Genomic DNA, 18933 nt, shown 5'->3' with positions numbered 1-18933 from the left:
GGCTTTCAAGGGACCCTAACGTATTGCACTTTTGGAATGAGAGAAAGGAACTCCATCCAGAACTGTACGCATTGTCGCAAGTAGTCATGGGAGTGCTTGTGACCCAGGTCGGCGTGGAGCGTGCCTTTTTTCACTGAAGTTCGTTTTATCGTCTCGGAGGTGCCGTCTTTCCCCGGATATGCTTGACGACGTCCTGCGTCCTGCGGTTAGCTGCCTGAGCTTACACTGTGCTTTCACCCATGCCCCGAGGTGCTCCAGCACTAGCTCGTTCGTTCCACACAATAATGTGAGCCTTTGTTTTTTATATGTAACACTTTTATAAAATATGCATATCTTGTCTTTTGCTGTCGATAATTGTTTTTGTAGCATATGAGTACGAATCGGCTTCAAGCCGGTTTGAACCTTCATTTTTTTACTTCGGATTTGAACCGGAGCTGAACCGTTTTCACTGAACCTGAACAAAAACAGGAAAGAAATATATTTCGGTTCGACAGCCTGGTTCTATTACAGATCCAAACTCTCACTCGGTTTTTAATCCTAAATTTGCCCTAGCTTGCGTTTAGTCTAAGCATCTTTTCTAAATATCCCTGTCAACTGAAAGATTCCGAAGACAATTTCTGATCAAATTATAGTGTATTTAGGATGGTTAAGCAGTGATTTCGAAAAGACCTCTTACGTTCACTTGCTCGTCATGTGTAGACATCGGTTTGCCAGCGTGCACCACCTAAAATCACATTAAACAATGCATTGTATGAATTAGGTACGAGGAACTGAAATATAATTATGTTGGTAGTTCGACCAAGGAGGGTCATTTTTTGAGTTGTATTCATTGGCCCTATCAACGGGTATAAATTCTGACACCCATCCATGCGTGTGCACGACGTATATTAATTTATTATGCTGAAATGGTGGGAAGGGTTTCTATGAATGCTGCACAGGTGTTGATCCAGAATCTCAATTATTTAATGGATTGGCTTGGTTGCGTAGATAATACTGATTCGGAAGTGTAGAACATTACTTAACCCTCGTCAGCTGGCGCAAATATGAACGACACTGGTGTTCAATCCGAGCTCTACTTATTTCAGCTCAATAAGAAGATGCACCCAGGAGACTTCAGTGGCTGGTATAAAAATTCACCCCGGAATGTCCATTGAAATTCCGATTCACGGCATGCATCGCGACCCGGAATTTTTTCCCGAACCCGATTGCTTCAAGCCAGAAAGGTTGGTGCTTCCATTCAAAAATTTTCACACATTACGAGCACAAAAGCAACACACTTAACAGAAACGTATAACTGCACCCTAACCCCAGAAAAGACGAATTGAATTTCTGAAGTTCATCCCCTCTCAAGAATTCACAATATTGGTTGTACGAAAATTGCATAGTTACGGTGTTTTTTGCTACAACGAGGGTTGTCCTAATCAGTTGCGTGTATTCCTACTCAGTCATATAATTTCTTATTCACCTTAGTGCAGCGAGCGCTGCCGTGACTATAAAGATGAACAGGACTGAAAAGCAATATTAAACTGAGGTAACAGTTCTGGTTTCACACTCCGTCGTAGTATTTTACAAAAAAAACAAAACAAAACAGGCAGTCACTTTGATGTTGTTTAATAGGTTATAAGGTCTGGGCGATATGAATCTATCATACTCGGGGCAGTCAGATAAAGTAATATTTCGCGCATTTTACCCTCAATTTTTTAAATTATTTTATGCAAAGGAATATGCTTTTTAATACCTTTACAAATAGAAAGTTACATCGAGTGTTAAGCGAAACGATTGTTACACAAGATTTTCACAGGATGGTACTACGACATTAACGTTTTTTCACATTAATATTGTAGTACCTTTTATGAAACTCTTCTGAAACGATTTTTCGCCTAAAAATCGATATACATTTTTATTCATAAAACTATTTTAAGTCCACATTATTTTGCACATTATGATATAAAAGATTGAGGCGTAAAGCCCTAAAATCCTTATATAAATCTTAATACACCCAGCTGTAAAAAGTCATGACAAATATGAAACCTATCCTGTTTAAAAAATAAAAATTCGTTCATTTTTATAATTATTTAATTCTCCCTGTCCCCAGCCTGGCGATAAAGTAGGTACAAACAGTAAGAGAAACAAAATTAAATTTTATGAAAATAAAACGATTTTGGCCAAGAGTCAACAGCTCTTCAAGTCATGGGTGTTCTATGACCTAATCAGTTTCGGCGATGTGTTTATTAGGAAGCAAAGTTGGCGTCTGAACTAAACTTGTGTTCGATTCTATTTCTTAATAAAAATATACAAACCTGATGCTCGTTATCATAATCCAAATCAGCATGCGTGTCACTGTACTCATAAATAAGGTTCTCAAAGAGTCATTCAACAAAGAACGCACATCATCCATTTTTAGCGAAACGTTCTTGTGTCATCAAACACGCTGATCTACAATTTAGGTTCAGTATTAATATTTTTTTATTGCAAACCGTACGTTTGTAGCCTGCAGTGTTGCCTTAATCTACTACGACTGATTACGCCTTTTTTTAGATTTCTGCCAGAGAACAAGGAGGCTCTTGTCCCGTACACGTACCTGGCGTTCGGTGCCGGGCCCCGAAACTGCGTCGGTCAGAGGATGGGAATGTTACAAACCAAGGCGACGCTTGCTTGTCTTCTCCAAAAGATCAGATTTCAGAGGTGCAGTGAAACCCAGGTATGTGTACATAATTTCTGGAACATCGACATGTTATCAAAAAATAGAACTGAAACTGACTGCGACTCCTCGTGACAAAAATATGGAGGCAGCTTTGTAAGCAATTCATAAACTGGCTCAGCCGTTTCGAACTTTTTCTAAACAAAAATCGCACAGAAAAACGCACCGTGGGCGAAAAGTGCGCGAAACCTTATTGCTCCGTTTATAGTTGACAAAACAATTAAGAAAGGTTTGCATAAAATAGTTTATCTTTTAGAAAGTATATTCCTTACCCATGGCTGACCCCAATGCTGTAAATGTAAATAAAAATAAATATAGCAGGCAAAGTTATTCGGACCAAATCGAAGTTTACTCGGTTTCATCAGATCTTTATTTTCTTCACGGGTAAGTGTTTAAACTACCAGATATTTTGTAGCTGACTCATGAACCAGAAACAATCCACCTCACCGCCTTGCTTATACATTTTACAAATTAAATTAAGACTTCATGGTTCAATGAAAACCACCCCAACATTTGCTTCAAAGCAGCTAGCCATCACATAATGGTCGATTTATCGGATTAATAAAACTCAGCGAATTCTGACCGGCTCACACAGAGTATAAATAATGTATAACATACGTACCTCTGTCAGACGGCTAAGTTGAAGGCCTTCAGAACAAACTCATTTAAAATATGAGCGAATGTGCGCACGCCGATTGCCGTGAGATCGCGAGCTGTTTCGCTGATTCAGTAAATGCGTTCGTTAGGAAGGCCTTTAACGTACCCGTTCGACATTGGTTTAAGTCTGTGTTCGTTAAATAATACCTGATTGGGGAATATTTGCAATATACAGTAGGGTAATTTAACAAATGACGAACTTGTTAGTGACATGCCACACGACGGCAGAGTGCGTCGTCTGTTGCAGCAAACCGGCATTCAATTGTTATAGGTCATAGGCGTTTGCTCTCTCCGTCAGAAAGAGTGTTGTGAATATTTTACTCTTATTTTTGTTTTAGGTGCCCTTGAAGTTACAGGCAAGATCTTTGGCTCTGCAATCCGCTGAACCAGTGAAACTGAGATGTGTCCCTCGCGTATGATGACGGAAAAATGGCGAAGGTAAAAACAACAAAGCGGGAAGGAATGTTCCGGTTTTAATATGTCGTTGAAGAGGTCATCGATGACGCTGCGCGAACAGCTTAAATTTGTATCATCCATCATTGTTGTGTGAGCTCATTCCCGGAAATAAAAGTAAACATATGTTTGCTATAAAAATACAACTTAGGGGAAATGTTGCGCGAATTGATGAGTATTGGAGAGAAATAAACTTTCGGCAGCGTGATACCTTCGCATAGTGTTTGAACAACAAATAAGATGGCTGCCTTATGGCCAACAAAACATGCTTCTTGTGTAGGGTTCGTCAAGATAATAGGCACTGGAGAAAACCAGCCGCCCGAGTTAACTATTTATTTCGAGCACTTTTTGTTCAGGTTGGACCCATTTATTAGCACAACAAAAAAATAAGAAAATAAAAAAGAATTCGAGACGCGCACCTGATTTCGCCACTCCAGCACCTCCTCCCGAAAGATGAAGTCATCCTGCTATGATCACCAATGCTATGGCAACGAAGCGTTTGCTGAATTGACGCACACACGAATGCAGTCTGAAGCCAGCAATGGCTAACGCCATTTTTAAATACATCCCGCAAGTCAACTGATCACTGGTAGCCAAAGCAGAAGTTCTACTTATGAGCATTCAACCAAAGCACAAAGGAACGAAACGTGCGCAGACTCGAGGCAGAGCTTCTACTGCATTTTTAATCTTGCCACCGACTAATGAGATGCAATAAGTCTCATTCATGTTTTATTGCTTAGAACGGCCACAATAACGTGACAATGTGAGATATTGAAAGCAGTGTGACAATGCATATCTATAAAACCGTCATTTTTTCTTTTCTTTCAATTCTTGAGAAGGGCTGAAACAATGTAACATTGAACTAACTTCTAGCGCAACAGGGAAGGAAATCGACTACATTTTTACAGAAGTAATTAACGATAATGCATTCCGTGTGCGGCTGATTAATTTGTAATTGTAAGCCATCACATCTTGAAGGATTGGCCGTAAGTCTGCAGAACGCTACGAGTCATCATCCAAGCTTATCCAAAACCGCGGGAGTGTCACGTGACTTCTGGAAGGACACAGGGACGAGCGTGGTGCGTAGCACAGTCTATGGTCTTGGAAAGATTGGGATGGTTGATAGCATCCGCTACGGTCCATTATAAAGTTGAAGAAGGTATAGCACCCCGGGGCGAGCGTTCCCTTCCGATCAGCTTGCAACGGGAGTTTTGAAGTAGCATTCATTTGAGGCAAACAAAGGGCAACACATGAGACGACGCGGAGGAGACTCAAAAGGTAGCGTGTGTCCCCACACAGAGACAGAAAATAAAGCGAATACAAAGATATGACGCAATCTCTGAATTTTGAAGTGGCGCGCTGCAGTCGCGCTTACCTCAGTGACTGCGCGTAAACCACTAAAAAAATAAGCTGTTCGTACAAAATTTGCACTGTGGTATTCACAGTCAGCTGCGTCATGAGCCTCATGAAGAATGTTATTGCAATTCATAGAGAACCCACAATAGTGGTTCCTGCAGGCAATTTTTTTTTCCTGGAGTGCTGAGATGCACTAATTCGACAACGGGGTAGTTGCAATCGAAATCATTCCACTTCTCTCCAAAGCCAAAGATGCCCCATAATGCAACGCGAGAGACAGACGTAAAGTGGTTAATACCATCCGTGTTCGTTTTGATAGCTGTAAACTCGATCTCCAGCCCGGAGAGTCGAGGTTTGGATCCAAGGTTGCAGGCCAAAGGGCATTCTCAGCTTCATTCTCTGCAAGGTTGCAGGCCAAGGGACATAGGAACTCAGCTTCATTCTCTCCGGCCGGGGGCGCTGTTCATACATGCGTCGTCTTCTGTCTACCGTGTGGGTGAATGCGCTTGGGTTTCCTGTTTCTCCTCACACTCTTCTCATCTGCTCGCCGAGTGGTCCTGTTGAAAAGTGGTCAGGAACATGCCGATACAGAGGCAGTGCGTCTCACGCGCAAAGCAAGACGCGCCAGACCCAATATTTCTTTCGCGTAATACTTCGCTCCACCACCCTCTCAGCTTAGCTTAGGTAACGGTTTGGCGGACCGTGAGGAGCTTGATACGTGGGTGAGTCTACCGTCCCTTTGTGCATTTTCATATAGTGTCAAAATACGTGGATGAGGTTCCCGCGGACTGCTGGCTCTCGTAATGTGGCCAAACTGGACGTTAGTTAAACGACCTGATTCTAAAACAAAACCTACGCAGATAATTCTGAATTTGTAGAATACTTGCAGGGTAATAATTGCTTCTACAATGGTGCTTAGCACATTTTGGGCTCAGCGCTTTGGTGCTTAGCTGAAAAAGATATTACTTTAAGAGAACCACAAAGGAAACGACTCGCATCGCCAGCACCGGCAATTGCCTCAGCGTGGTCTCAGCACACTTTCACGCGGATATATGTATTTCTTATATGCTGAACTAGTTGAACTTCCAAGGTGTGGGCCCAGTACTGAAGCCTTGAAGTTTTTGAAAGGCCTAGAAACTTTTTAAAATTTCTTCGAAAGAAAAAACACAGTGGCACGCTGGTGCCATCTAGGCGTTTACCCTGGAACTGCATTTCGCTAGAGCGAAGGTTTTGCGGGATTTCCGAGGTCAAATGTGCGTAATGCCTATGAGAAGTGGTCGTTTATGACGTTGACAAAAACAAGAAAGGAACGGATGATGCTCGAGAGAAATAGAAAATATGCGCTACCGCCAAGTTTCCACCGCTACCCAAGAGATGGCGCCAGTGTGTCCTATCATCGTAAGAGATATTAAGTTCTAAGTCTCTCGGTCTTAAGAAGTCTCAAGTGTGTGAACGAGCCTTTATGTTTGTTTGCTAGTTTGTTTCACTCTGCTGGTTGTGGAGTTGACGGGTCGAGTCTCTGACGATGTGGGGTGTTTCGTTGTAGAGGCCCCTTTCGGAAATACTGCCCTCTGTTGGCAGTGTGAAATCCCTGCACAATGGCGGACTGAAACTTCAACGTCCACGGCACACTCAGAAAAACACACCCACAAAAAAAGGTGGTGAGCGCAGTGACATTGCACTTTCAACGCTGCTTGATTGGCTCCTCGGTTCCTTGCGTTGGCCGCGCTCCGACGTTCGCTATCTTATGGAATGACTTGCACGTTCCTCGATGGTGTTATTCCGCCATTGTGCAGTGGTTCCAAAAAACACTCTAATAATCGGCATGTGACTTTCGGAAGGGGTCTATAGAAGCTCTCGTAAAAATGGGCTTGTGTGTGTGTCTGTCTTTTCCTTTGTCTTGGTGTGTTTTTTTTTTCTGCATGACCGTGCACGATCTCGCCTGCACATAAACTCTTACATTAAGCACATCTGGAGGGGTTGAGATCAGACAAGTAAATGAGGCGGAATTGGTGTGTGGTGTTTTGCACGCGAGACGCGCTTCCTTAGTACCATCCTTTTCTTCACTATGTAGCACCCGACAGGACTACTCGGCCGGGGCCAGAGGAAAAACGTAAAAATCGCAGGCGGCTCTGCGCACACGTCAGAGACGACGACGACGATAAACCCTGGAGAAGGGGAACAGGAGGGACAAAGGACAAACATAAATCTCCAAAAACAGCTAGGTGACTAGTGACGTCCTTTGTCCTTTGTCCCTCCTGTTCCCCTTCTCCAGGGTTTATCGTCGTCCTTCTTGTCCAGCTCGCTTGCACCTTTGCATTTGATTGCATTATACTTATAACGTCAGAGACGCCGACGCATAGACGAAGTGTGCTGCCGGCCGGTGTAGATAACGATGTGTCTTGGTGTCTTTTGTCCTGCCGCCTTTCAACCTTAGATCCACTACCTCGCTATCTGGTCAGGGAACCCATTTTACAGCTATCAAGGCAAACATCTGTGGGATTAATCATTTTTCGTCTGTCTCTCGGTATCGTCAAGTGTTTCTCTTGTCAAGGACATTCGAGTTTTGTAAATACGTTTACTCGATTCCTCTTGGTTTACTGTTCGTTGTTCGCGTTTTCATCATGCCGTCAGAGTGCCAGCTCTGTTGCCACGCTCGGGACTGCCTACGTCCTTTGACAGTGGCTTATTGCGTGCGCCAAGGACACACAATAGCGCAGCGCAGATAGAGATAAAGTCATTTTTATCTTTGTTGTCGCACAACTCGACTTTTATTGGTTGAGCCGATGATAGCGACAAGCCCTGCCGTCTGAATCACTTTATCGTGGCGCGTCAGGGTTTAAGAATATATTAGTTCGGACATCGAATCGACCATGCTGCAAGCGACGTTGGCTTTGGCGTTTCTACTGATTTTTTTATTTTCATGGTGAGTCACTTTCTTATACTCTTCCTGCGCTGCTCGCTTCTATAAAAAGTGTATCACGCGGTAACTTGGAGAAACTGTTTCGATATGCAAGAAACTCCAAAGTAACGTTTAAAGCACAGATAACATCATGGTTATTTAAAACGTATTTTTGACAATTTTATTTGTCAAGAAACTTTATCAGGAATAAATTGAAAGTAAACCTATCGCACAACCAAGAGCTTGAATTATGTCAGCAGTGCTGCTGAAAGAAAAAGTCATATAAAGCAAAATACGTTTCTGGTAAACGTTATTATTTCTGAGTGCACAGTCGAGTGACCGGAGATTTCGTTCACTCCAAATTGTGTCAGGATAAATGCGCTTCGAGCACTACGAATATCGAAAGTAAACGTCATTTTTGCTTTACCGAGTAAACACACTGGCGACGTATCTGACCCTACTGATTTCAAGCGCGTCTCCAAGGGGGAAAAAAAATCAGCAATATTTTTTTTTTCTTTTTTTTGGGGGGGGGGGGGGGGCATGGTTTTATTTGACATAATTATTAGTTTCCTTTTTTAATGGGCATTTTGAACTTTCATATTTTTCGCCCACAAAACAATAAAGCTGCAGCTCCTAATTTTTTTTTTTTTTTTCTCTTATTCGCGTGTTTTTCTGAAGTCCGCTACAGTTACCTACAGCTTTAGAAACGTACGGGGCGGCGATTCGCGAGAATGTTATTGTCGCTTCGCAGTCGATGAGGTTGCGACAACAGCCCATAAGAACAGCGAAGAACGAATCGCGAAGCAAGGAACGCTACGATAATAAGTCGCGCCGCATGGGTTTCAGTGACTATGGGAGAAGGCGTGTGATATGCGTGGTAGTGTGTTCGGGTGACTTCCCCTGAAACCTCATTAGGTCTTCGTAGGTGTTGCTTCGAATCCTGCAGGGCTACTGGCACCGAAGCACCGATTCCTCCATGAAAAATAATGGTTATAGGTGCTGAAGTGCGAGCAATTCATTCTTGCAGCTTCGTGGAAAACAAGTCTTGTTGAAGCAGCGATGTCTCTCTCTGAATGCGACTGTAAATATTTTTTTTCTTCTACGGTGTGTGTTTTAATATTAAGATCATTCATCGCCGCTTTAGGTGCCTACGGTTGTAAGGCAGTTATGCTTGCCATCTCATCAGTGATGTTTATTTTTTTCAGGGTAATAAGAAGAACCTATAGTTTCTGGAATGGAAAAGGAGTTCCATATCTGTCTTTTATCGACTATGTGAAGTTGGTATACGATATTTTCACGAAGGTAAAGGTGTACTTTTGAGCTGATTGTAAATCGTAATAATGCGGATGCTTGGGCTAGTTGGTAATTCACGCTTGGATGGAACAGCGCGGATATACAGTCACACTCACAGGCACACAAAAAGAACAGACTCGCAACGCTGCTTTACAACTCAGTGATATATTTCTGCTTCCTCAAATCGTCGTCTACTTCTCCTTCGCCAATAAAGAGAACGTTTAAAAATTTTAAACACCAGAAACCAAATATCCAATAAGCATTAATAAATAAATAGGGAAATACATTCATGACAACCAAAAATAAAATCGAAAATAAATTTGAAAAAATTAATTAAAATTTTTTAACGTTTTAAAATTTTAGAACATAGATAAAAAAATGAACTTAAACATTTTAAAAATAAAATAAATATACAAATGAAATAAAAATAGAAAATAAAAAATAAAAATAATAAAAATAAAAGTTAACCGAAAAATTCCCATCGCTATTAGTGCTTTAATGTTATCTCTAGATCATCCAATTCTTCTTTTGATAAAGATAAGGATATGGGACACTGACGCATTGCTTGTGCAACCTTGCTATTTCTTCAGCTTCGACAATTTCTCGTGTCAGCTAAGTACCACTTCTGGGGATAACAGCGGAGTTACTCAAGTCCGCTGTGCACCCTCAGCCTCGGCAATGGAGGCCTAGGTTACTTGATTTTGATATTACTGTGTTTTTGCTTTAGTGGTTATCTCGTAACCGGTCATTCAGACACCTCCCGGTTTGCCCGACATATTGCTTATCGCATGAGAGGGGAATTATATAGAGCACCCCTTCAAAGCACAGAACAGAACGGGTGTGATGTTTTTTTATACAACCTCAGGCTCTATCGGAGGATGAATTGGCATATTTACATAAAGTAGAGAGCTTGTGTGGAGCAGAGAGTACTACGTTGACGTTTACGCGGTTGCCTATCTTTTTTAAGACCATGAGAAATATGGTGAATATGAGGCACAACCGCTGGCATTTGGTTTCGGTCCCGTTCGTAGCGTGAGCTACACTGGCCGAGGTGGAGCCGTTTCACGTGGCTCCCAAAGAGCTGTGCTGCGCATGCGCGAGGAGCAGTGACGTCACACGGCGCACAGCTGGCGCGCCGGAGCCGCCGCCGCCGCGCGCTCCGCCACCACCGCGCGCGCCTCGCCGGTCTGCGCATTCCAGAGGAGTGACGTCATAGCCGCGGCAGACGCACTGGCGCCGCCGCGTACCCAGCTGTGCGCCTCCGTTGCGCAGTAGCCAAGTCTGACGCTGCACCGAAGCCGCTTGATAGTGCCTCTCATTTTGCGCGCATAAGCTCACGTGACGTATACCCTGGCATAGCCGAGTTAAGCCACCGCAATTTTTTGAATCCTGATATGTAAAGCCTGAGAAGCGTGGCCGCGAAGCTCGACGTCGATTGGTTAATGGACGACGTCACGTGACCAGAAAGGTAGGCGAGGAGGAGCTCGACCACTTGTGCACACTGAGGGAGTAAAGTTCGAGGGTATGGAATGCTCTGGAAAATCGCCATGTTTATCAGCCCGATTAGCGATAGTATCGCTTCATCCTAGGAACAACTGCCAAGTGAGCACATGGTACGCTTCACACTAACTGGTGAAAGGCGCCATGAACGTAAGCGTCTGCTTGAACAGGCTAGACGAGCCGGTAAACGATCTGCTGAGAAAATGTAAGGCTAATGGCTACGCAACTGTGCTGCATACAGGAAACTCAGATTATCGATAAACGTTTTGGATGCTCTAACATTTCACGTATGCAACACAATTGCCCAGCAGTTTGCCATACATTTTTCGGTTGTACATCGTCATCTCTTTTGTATGATGATGCTGTAACAAAACTCGCTGATAAGCGTCTGCCTTACCACAGTTGCTTTCTAGTAATGCACGTCTCTGCGTCGTAACATATTAGCATAGATATACAGCAAAATACTAATTGAACTTCAAAATAAGCCGCCTAGAGTGGCTTATAAGCTCTGCATCCAAAATTCTAATCATTTAAGCGAATAGGCAGTATTGGGAATGTTTCTACAGCCCTAGCTCGAAAGTCTTAGAGGACACCATGATTAAGCGGGATAGCTTGTCGTATCACCTCCTTTATGATTTTTAATTTAGATTTTGACATGTACTTTGAATTCAAATTTCAAAGAACATAATGTGCATATATGTTGACTTGAATGTACTTTAAGGGACCAAGATATAGCTTTAAGTTGGTCAAGCTGTGCAAGAATGAAACCTTAATATAGAGGTATGTTCGTGACACTTAAAAATTAGTTAAATCATTATGCGTATTTATTTTATGAGACTCGGCCCTCTCAACTTTAAGATGACTGTTAAATCTAAGGAACGTGCTACAATTCTCAATTTGAGTGGTCAAACCTACATGAACGTTGGTTTACTATAACTGTTTCTTCCCCACCATAAACCATTCTGCACTTACAAATGTGTGCCTGTCGAAAAAAAGAAGGTCGGGTTATCTGGGTAAAATATGATGTATTTTCTTTCTAGTAATATTTTTTTTTTTGTTACAGCCCTTGCCTGAGGTGATCTTGACAAACTATCGCCGGCGTGGCCGTTTTTATGGGTTTGTTTCCACAATCTTATTTTCTGAACAAACTAAGGAAGTCAAAATTCATGATAAAGACCAGCAGGACCTGAACTCGATAATCAAAAATACCTAGTTTATATAGATGTACGGGCAGCAAAATGTGTAAGACATGAGACAATCCTAATTGAAAGTCGTGACACAAATGCATTAGGCTTGCATAAGGTGATCGGCCGAGCAGTCACGCCAATCCAGCACTAATGGGTGGGGCCTGGAGCGGGGCGTGACGAGTATAGCTCCACCTAAATTGTGTGTTCCGGCGTAAATACTTTCCAAATTTTTAAAGGTTAATTTCTGGCATAAAAGATGACAAGCACATAAAATGTTTGTGTGTGTCTGTTTGTGTGTGTTCGGTATTCTTTTAAATTTGAACCGAATCCAGATGTATAGAATTCATGCTATATTATCTAACCGACGAAGGACGCAAATTAAAAAAAAAAAATAGCTTTGTGAATCACGCTATTTTGGAAAACCATTTAAAGCCCTCTTTTGTTTTCGGGAAGAAGACGCTTCTTTGTTTTACATATAAATACCCGTTATTCGCACTAGAAGAGATCGAACAAGGCCATTTTGATAGGCAATTTGTAAACAATTTGAAATCTTATGATACATTCTATGTGAAAGAGTAATATGTTCTTTCTTCTATTTCTACGCTGATCTTTCTACGGCCACGTCTTTAAATGGGTGTGCCTTAAAAGTTTACTTCTTTAAAACGCTTTACTTAATCGAAAAATAATTTATGTAGTTTTCGCATCACGCTGGATGGCGAGACACATTTAACATTGGATAATTATGGTTAAATCACTATGTCTCGATTTGAACCGCTCTCATTTGAACATGAATGTTTAGATGTTAACAGGACATAAACATGATTAAAGATGAAATGGAGAAAACCGTACATTAAAAAATCAGTTTTTAAAAGAATTTGTTACGCTCGGAAGGTCAGTTATCATAAGTAAAATAGGTCCTTTTTATTTGCAGCTCCTACGAAGGGTTTGTGCCCACACTCGTAGTTGGGGATCCACTGCTCCTGCGAGACATCTACGTAAAGGATTTCAAATCCTTCTCGGACAAAAGAGTAAGAATTGCCAGCTCCATTTTCTTTAGACTATTCTTAGTATCAGCTGCCCGTCAAGTTGAGACACAATTACATTTTTTCCACAAAAGACGTCTACATGAAATACGTAAAACAAAAAATACGTGAAGATAAAAAAAAGAAAAAGGGAGAAAAGCGTTTGTCAAGGGAGATGCATCTTTCTGATATTGCGGACCCTTCACTGTTCGTTTCAGGTCTCCAATGCCACGGGAAACCCCTTGTGGGACCGGATGATGTTAAACTCCCCGGAAGAAGAGTGGAAAGCTACAAGAACTATGATGTCGCCTGCATTTACAACCAGCCGACTGAAAGCAGTTAGTAACCAGTTTCGTCGAAATAGATCATTTTTTCGGGGATTTCGAGTTTATGACGGTTAAAACAGCTACGACCTAGCGCTTGACATTTTCGTTTTAAAGCCTGATTCACGTGGTTTGATTTTAGTTGGGATTTTGCAAGTGCGGTTAAGCACCGCAACTTCCACTGCATTTTTTTTTTTGTCTTACGGAGGGATGTCGCAACTGCGAAATCGCAAGTAAAATGGCATTATGTAACTCAGGTTTCAGACGTTTTTTATATAAAAGAAAAGAAAAGCTAGAGGCTATAGTTACCAACTTTTTAAGACGATACGGAATGAATCGATATGCAGTGATGCCTCGTTAATATGGACATCATATGTGTCCTCCAAAATCTTCCATATAATGTGAATTTGTTCATAATGACGAGACAAAAATGCATATATTTTCCCAATTTGTCCCCGAAAACAATGTCCATATAGCGGGGTATCCGTATTGACGGGTTCCATATTAACGGGACATTACTGTATACCCTGAATAAATTGACGAATAATTCACGAAGAAAAAGCATCCAAGCATTTTAATAAATGGAGATTTAAAATATAGAGACTATAACGACCAGCTTTTTAAGACGAGATAAAAAGAAAACAATACATTCTAAATTAATAAATAAAAATTTACCCCCAGCCCCTCAAAAAAAAAAAAAAATCTTGATAGCTTAGTGCACAGCAAAATTGTTTCAATCTAAAAAAATAGTAAAAAAAATATGAAAAATTAGTTATTGAGCGGACTTTACCAGGTGACTTAGAAGTGATCCGGAGCAACAAAAGTGAAACGATTGAACATCCTTCTCAATTGTTACGTGTGTAAAGCCTTGGATTGATGATCCTGTTTGCTTCCGTGAATGTTGTGATAAGGGTATGCACTTGCCCGGGGAATCGTTTCTGGACTCAATGCCGTGTTTTATAAAAATGAAAAAAAAAAAATAAAAAAACGGGGAAACCATAGTTTCTTAGAAATTAAAAATACACAGTTTGCTCGCAAAAAAAGAAAAAAAGCTCCTAAAAGTTTATATAGTTACTGACACGGATACCCCGGGAACACACGGCGCTGTTAGTTCCGGCTAACTAATTTTTGTTCCGAAAACAATACGATTGCGATAGTAGCCGGTAAGAACAACGAGGAAAGCATCAAGACGCAGAGTAATACCTTAAAAATATTTAGGTCAATAAAGAGTGATTTGAGGGACTTTGTTAAGAGCGGAGACTATATCGCTGCCCGACGTAAAAATAACTTCGAAATTATTTTGACGTCAATGAGGTGACTTCCATGAAACATGAAAATAGTTATAAAAATATTGTGACGTCTACCGTGGAAAAAAAAACAACTTTGTTATTATGACTTCTTAGCCGTCACAGTTGTTTGTAGCTGTTTCCGTTTCGTTCTATTTCGCCCTGTGGACGATGTCGTCAATGTTCTGTTTGCGGAGTCACGTCTCGCTGTGTGGCAGGTCTAAAGGAAGCCTAGGTCCTACTTTATACTGTAAATGTTTCATCCAACGAGAGTGTGTGCCTGTCTGCTCGACAGTCGAACGATTTTTTTCTCGGCCGTGACAAGGAATTGTTGCGTGCGTGGCGCGGGTGAACGGGTTTCTAACCTCGCTTGGACCCCACTCGGCCCTGATCTTTAGTTCTCGAATCTTGTACTCTTCTGGAACGCTCTGGCTCATCTTCGGGCTATTATCGTGTGTTCTGCTTCGGAACATTCCCGAACTACCCGCGTGTATACACGAACTCATCTCTGTTCAGTCACGGCGCGGTGGTGGCACGTCGGGCGGACTTTCGGTCTGGGGCTGTGGGCCACGTGAGACGTGTATTCCTGCGTTGTTTTGATTGGAACCTGAAACAAACCTGCCGTCTCGTCAAAATGCCGTGACTGAGGCTGTACCAAAAGAGTCGAGAAAGGTTTGAGGATCAGTTTTCATGTGCTCGGTTCTTTCGAGAACGTGGAAATGTGCCGTAAAAATGGAAACCAGACCCCGCCGGACCACGATTGCTTGGGCGGGAAGCAGTTTGGGTTCAATTCACGGATACTTGTGGTATTCAGATTTATTTGTTTTGTTCCAACATGAACGCCGGAAGACCGTCAAGTCGTACAAACCACGTGCGGGCTACGTTGAGTGCGTCTTCAAGTTCGAACGGCCGCCTGATCGCTCGGTCTGTCGTCTGCTCTTTTAGATGACACCGACCCGCAGACCAAATGTTGGCCCGGTAACTGCGATAAGAAGTAAGTGCAGGCCTCAAAAGACTTAAGTTTGAAGGTTGAAAAGCAGGCTCAATGTAAACATTAGGCACAAGGAGACGTTGATCATTGTTACCAGTGGCCATCACCGACTTGTTATGCCTGATTTACTTGGTCCGATTCTGCTTACGATTTTCAGTATCGACGTAGAACACCTCAGCTATAGTTCATGGTCTTGCGGCGCGAGCGACGTCGCGACTGAAAATTGCGAGGGAAATCTCCTCATGCGATTCAGGCTTTAGCGTACATTCTGCGGCGTCCACGCGGAATGAATCGCCGCATGTCACATTATTCACGCGAAGTATTGCGGTGTAACGAGCGTCGGTAATTTCGTTGAAGCCGCTCAAGTAGTCAGGCATTTCCAGGAAGACGTAGAATCAATTCAAACGCGAAAAAGGGCAGGGGGACTCTCACCGACGCCGGCGACATCGCATTCCAATGGTTTGTTAATGGGCGATGGCGAGCTTCTTGCCCACACTCCATCGCTCATGCGCGGCGCCGGTGGCGTTCGCTGGGGGTGCTCCGGTTTGTTTGTAAACATCAGTTGGTGTATAAAAGTACCTGTAACGGGCTGGTTCGCACTGGGGGGAGAAAGTGGCCGAGTGGGCTAACACGTCTCAGCTCAGAGCGTGGAGCGAAATCTTGTGTTAGGTATCTCCTAGGCTCGATCCCCACCACCCCCGCCCGTTTCGATCTGGATGAGTTTCGTACCGGCACGCGTTCGTTTAGTCACAACTGCGTGATGCACGTTAAAAAGCCCAGGTTAGCGGTTGTACTGCACTGGCTAAAGTCGCTTTTCCGTCGCCGACGTAAGATGATGGTACCTTACTCTTTTAGTTTGCAGGCACTAGTTCGCCTTAAAGATTATTTTCCGCTTCAAATTCATCTTTTATTTTTATTCGTGACAATATCACCCGGCTGCGATGCTGCTCTCTCGCAAGTGTTTTCAGCCGGCACTCTCACCACACACACACACACACAAACACACACGTCTGCGTTTGAGTGAGATGCGTTCACTTGCGGCACGTGGACGCAGAACCTTGCGAAGAGCGCTTGAGCCACGCTTGTACACACAGTTGCGTTGACACCTACCTCGTTGGTTGACACGCAGTCGACTGCAGTCAGGAGCCAGTAAGAACGCCCTTTCGCCGCTCGCAGCTCACCAATAGTAGGCTAGATCCAAGGCATCATCGCGCCACACGGCGACAGCGTCGAGGTGTCCGATATTGGGGTAATCTTCCTGCAGCCTTCAGTGACTTCGAAGTAGCTTGAAGTGTCGCAGCCTTTGAAAAACTTGCTGCTTGGTGTCCCCACCACTACCAAACAAGAAAAGCAAGGCCTCCTGTTACGACGTGGCAGAGCTCGTCGCGAGTAAGACTAGCGTCCGGTGGTGGCTGAACGACTCCGAGGTTTATTGGTGCTCTCAAGACAAAAACGAGGATCGAACGGCACGTGCCAAAGCGTAAAACCACACGATCAAAAGAAAAAGAAAATATACACACGTGCTTTGGCACGTGATGAACATGATTACAAAATACACAAGGAAAACTTTCGTAGAAAACAATAACTTGGGGCTGCGTTTTCTACAATTCTCTCCTCTTTAGAAGTGAAACCTGTCGACGGGCTTTCGGGTCCTGCTGGAACGCCGTAACGTCGCTTCTTCCTGGAGTTCCACTGGGATTGCCGTCGGCGCGTCTGGATGGTGGCTTTCATCGTTTGTGATCGCCGAAGATGATGATGTTGTCGGAGGCCGGGTACCGGCCTGCTGGTCCAGCAGGTGGTCCTCTTCCGGTATTCTTCTCCGTACTTGGTCAGCGTGGCGATGTACCACCTTTGATGGCGTTGAGACAGTCAGCATTCGCGACCTGGAGGTGGACTTGACTTGACCAGGCGTCCAGTTGTCTCCATCCCCGTAGTTACGAAAATACACAGGATCCCCTGGAGCAAAATTCCATCCAGGGTCATCATTCCTAGCGTCCCGTGCAACCGATGGAAAGCAGGTGTCGATCCTCGATCGAATTTGATAGCCCAGCAGGACTTCCGACGGGGATCTTCCGGAGGCTTGTGGCGTTCTTCCGTAATTGAACAGCATCCGAACAAGGTTAGTTTCCAAGTTCTCGCCTCGCATCTTCTTAATCCCGTCTTTGACGGTGCGCAGGGCCCTTTCTGCCAGGCCGTTGGATTGCGGGTGGAAGAGAGCGGTTCGAAGATGCGAAATGTTGTTCATCGTGACAAACGTCTTAAACTCCTGACTTGTGAACTGAGTTCCGTTATCTTACACCAACGTGCGCGGAATTCCAAAGCGACTGAACAACATACGTAACGTTGCTATCGTTGATTGAGTGGTCGCGTGGGACAATGGTACGGCTTCGATCCATTTGCTGTGTGAATCGACAACAATTAGTATCATTTTTCCCTTTATTGGCCCAGCATAATCAATGTGTATTCTTGACCAATTTTCCTTGGTCTCGGGCCAATTAACTGGCTCTTTCGCACTTGGCATAGGCATAGCTTGAACACATTCCCTGCAAACTGCCGCCTGGCTTTCAATTGCCCTGTCAAGACCAGGCCACCAGAACTTTGACCGCGCGACCGCTTTCATTGAGGATGCTCCCTGGTGGGTTTCATGAAGCAGACTTAACAATCGTTCCCTCGCCTTTGCTGGAATCACGACCCGGTGACCCCAGTACACGAGGTCCTGTGCTACTGAGAGCTCGAGCTTCTTCTCATAGAATGGTTGTAATTCGACTTCTAGGTGCTTCCGGCTCCTTGGCCATCCATCTGGGATGTGTCTTTTAACTTTTAGGAGCACGTCGTCACCGGCAGTCAGGTCTTTCCGTTCTCTGGTGGTTACGGTCCCTTCGTCAAAATTATGTAGTGCTAAGACATACTCCGGAAGCTCCATTGAGCTGCATGATTCCTTAGACGTCGGTAGCGGTAACCGGCTTAAAGCGTCTGCGTTGAACATCAGTTTACCAGGCTGGTAGTCCAGCTTGTACTGGTAGCCCCCAAGCAGCAGTGCCCAACGCTGGATCCTTGCAGCAGCCATGGCAGGGGTCGGCCGGCCCGGCTTTAGCAATCCCAGGAGTGGCTGGTGGTCGGTGACCAAGGTAAACTCTCTGCCCAAAAGGTAATCGCGGAACTTGGTCACACCAAAAATGAGAGCGAGTGCCTCGCGTTCCAACTGGGAGTAATTTTTTTCCGCAGCAGTTAAGGTATGTGAGCGGAAACCGATCGGCCTGTC

The 18933-nt window shown here is 43.7% G+C and overlaps 2 protein-coding genes across 2 annotated transcripts in view; both read left to right on the top strand.

Moving 5' to 3' along the window:
* The window catches only part of LOC8026669 (cytochrome P450 3A41), a 45822-nt gene extending 41865 nt beyond the window's left edge, over nucleotides 1–3957 (top strand). Inside the window, exons 11-13 of the mRNA XM_042290140.1 lie at nucleotides 1086–1223; nucleotides 2539–2701; nucleotides 3697–3957. Coding sequence (XP_042146074.1) covers nucleotides 1086–1223; nucleotides 2539–2701; nucleotides 3697–3777 — 382 coding nt within the window. The 3' untranslated portion in view covers nucleotides 3778–3957. The remainder of the gene's footprint in view (nucleotides 1–1085; nucleotides 1224–2538; nucleotides 2702–3696) is intronic.
* Nucleotides 3958–8877: 4920 nt separating this feature from the next.
* The window catches only part of LOC115316328 (cytochrome P450 3A41), a 42234-nt gene continuing 32178 nt past the window's right edge, over nucleotides 8878–18933 (top strand). Inside the window, exons 1-4 of the mRNA XM_040216522.3 lie at nucleotides 8878–9371; nucleotides 11926–11978; nucleotides 12981–13077; nucleotides 13290–13409. Coding sequence (XP_040072456.2) covers nucleotides 9129–9371; nucleotides 11926–11978; nucleotides 12981–13077; nucleotides 13290–13409 — 513 coding nt within the window. The 5' untranslated portion in view covers nucleotides 8878–9128. The remainder of the gene's footprint in view (nucleotides 9372–11925; nucleotides 11979–12980; nucleotides 13078–13289; nucleotides 13410–18933) is intronic.

The sequence above is a fragment of the Ixodes scapularis genome, unplaced genomic scaffold (genome assembly GCF_016920785.2).
Source record: "Ixodes scapularis isolate PalLabHiFi unplaced genomic scaffold, ASM1692078v2 PGA_scaffold1__304_contigs__length_218370807, whole genome shotgun sequence".
NCBI classification, from domain to species: Eukaryota; Metazoa; Arthropoda; class Arachnida; order Ixodida; family Ixodidae; genus Ixodes; species Ixodes scapularis.
The sequence above is the reverse complement of the archived record's forward strand: the minus strand, read 5'-3'. Positions and strand labels throughout refer to the sequence as shown.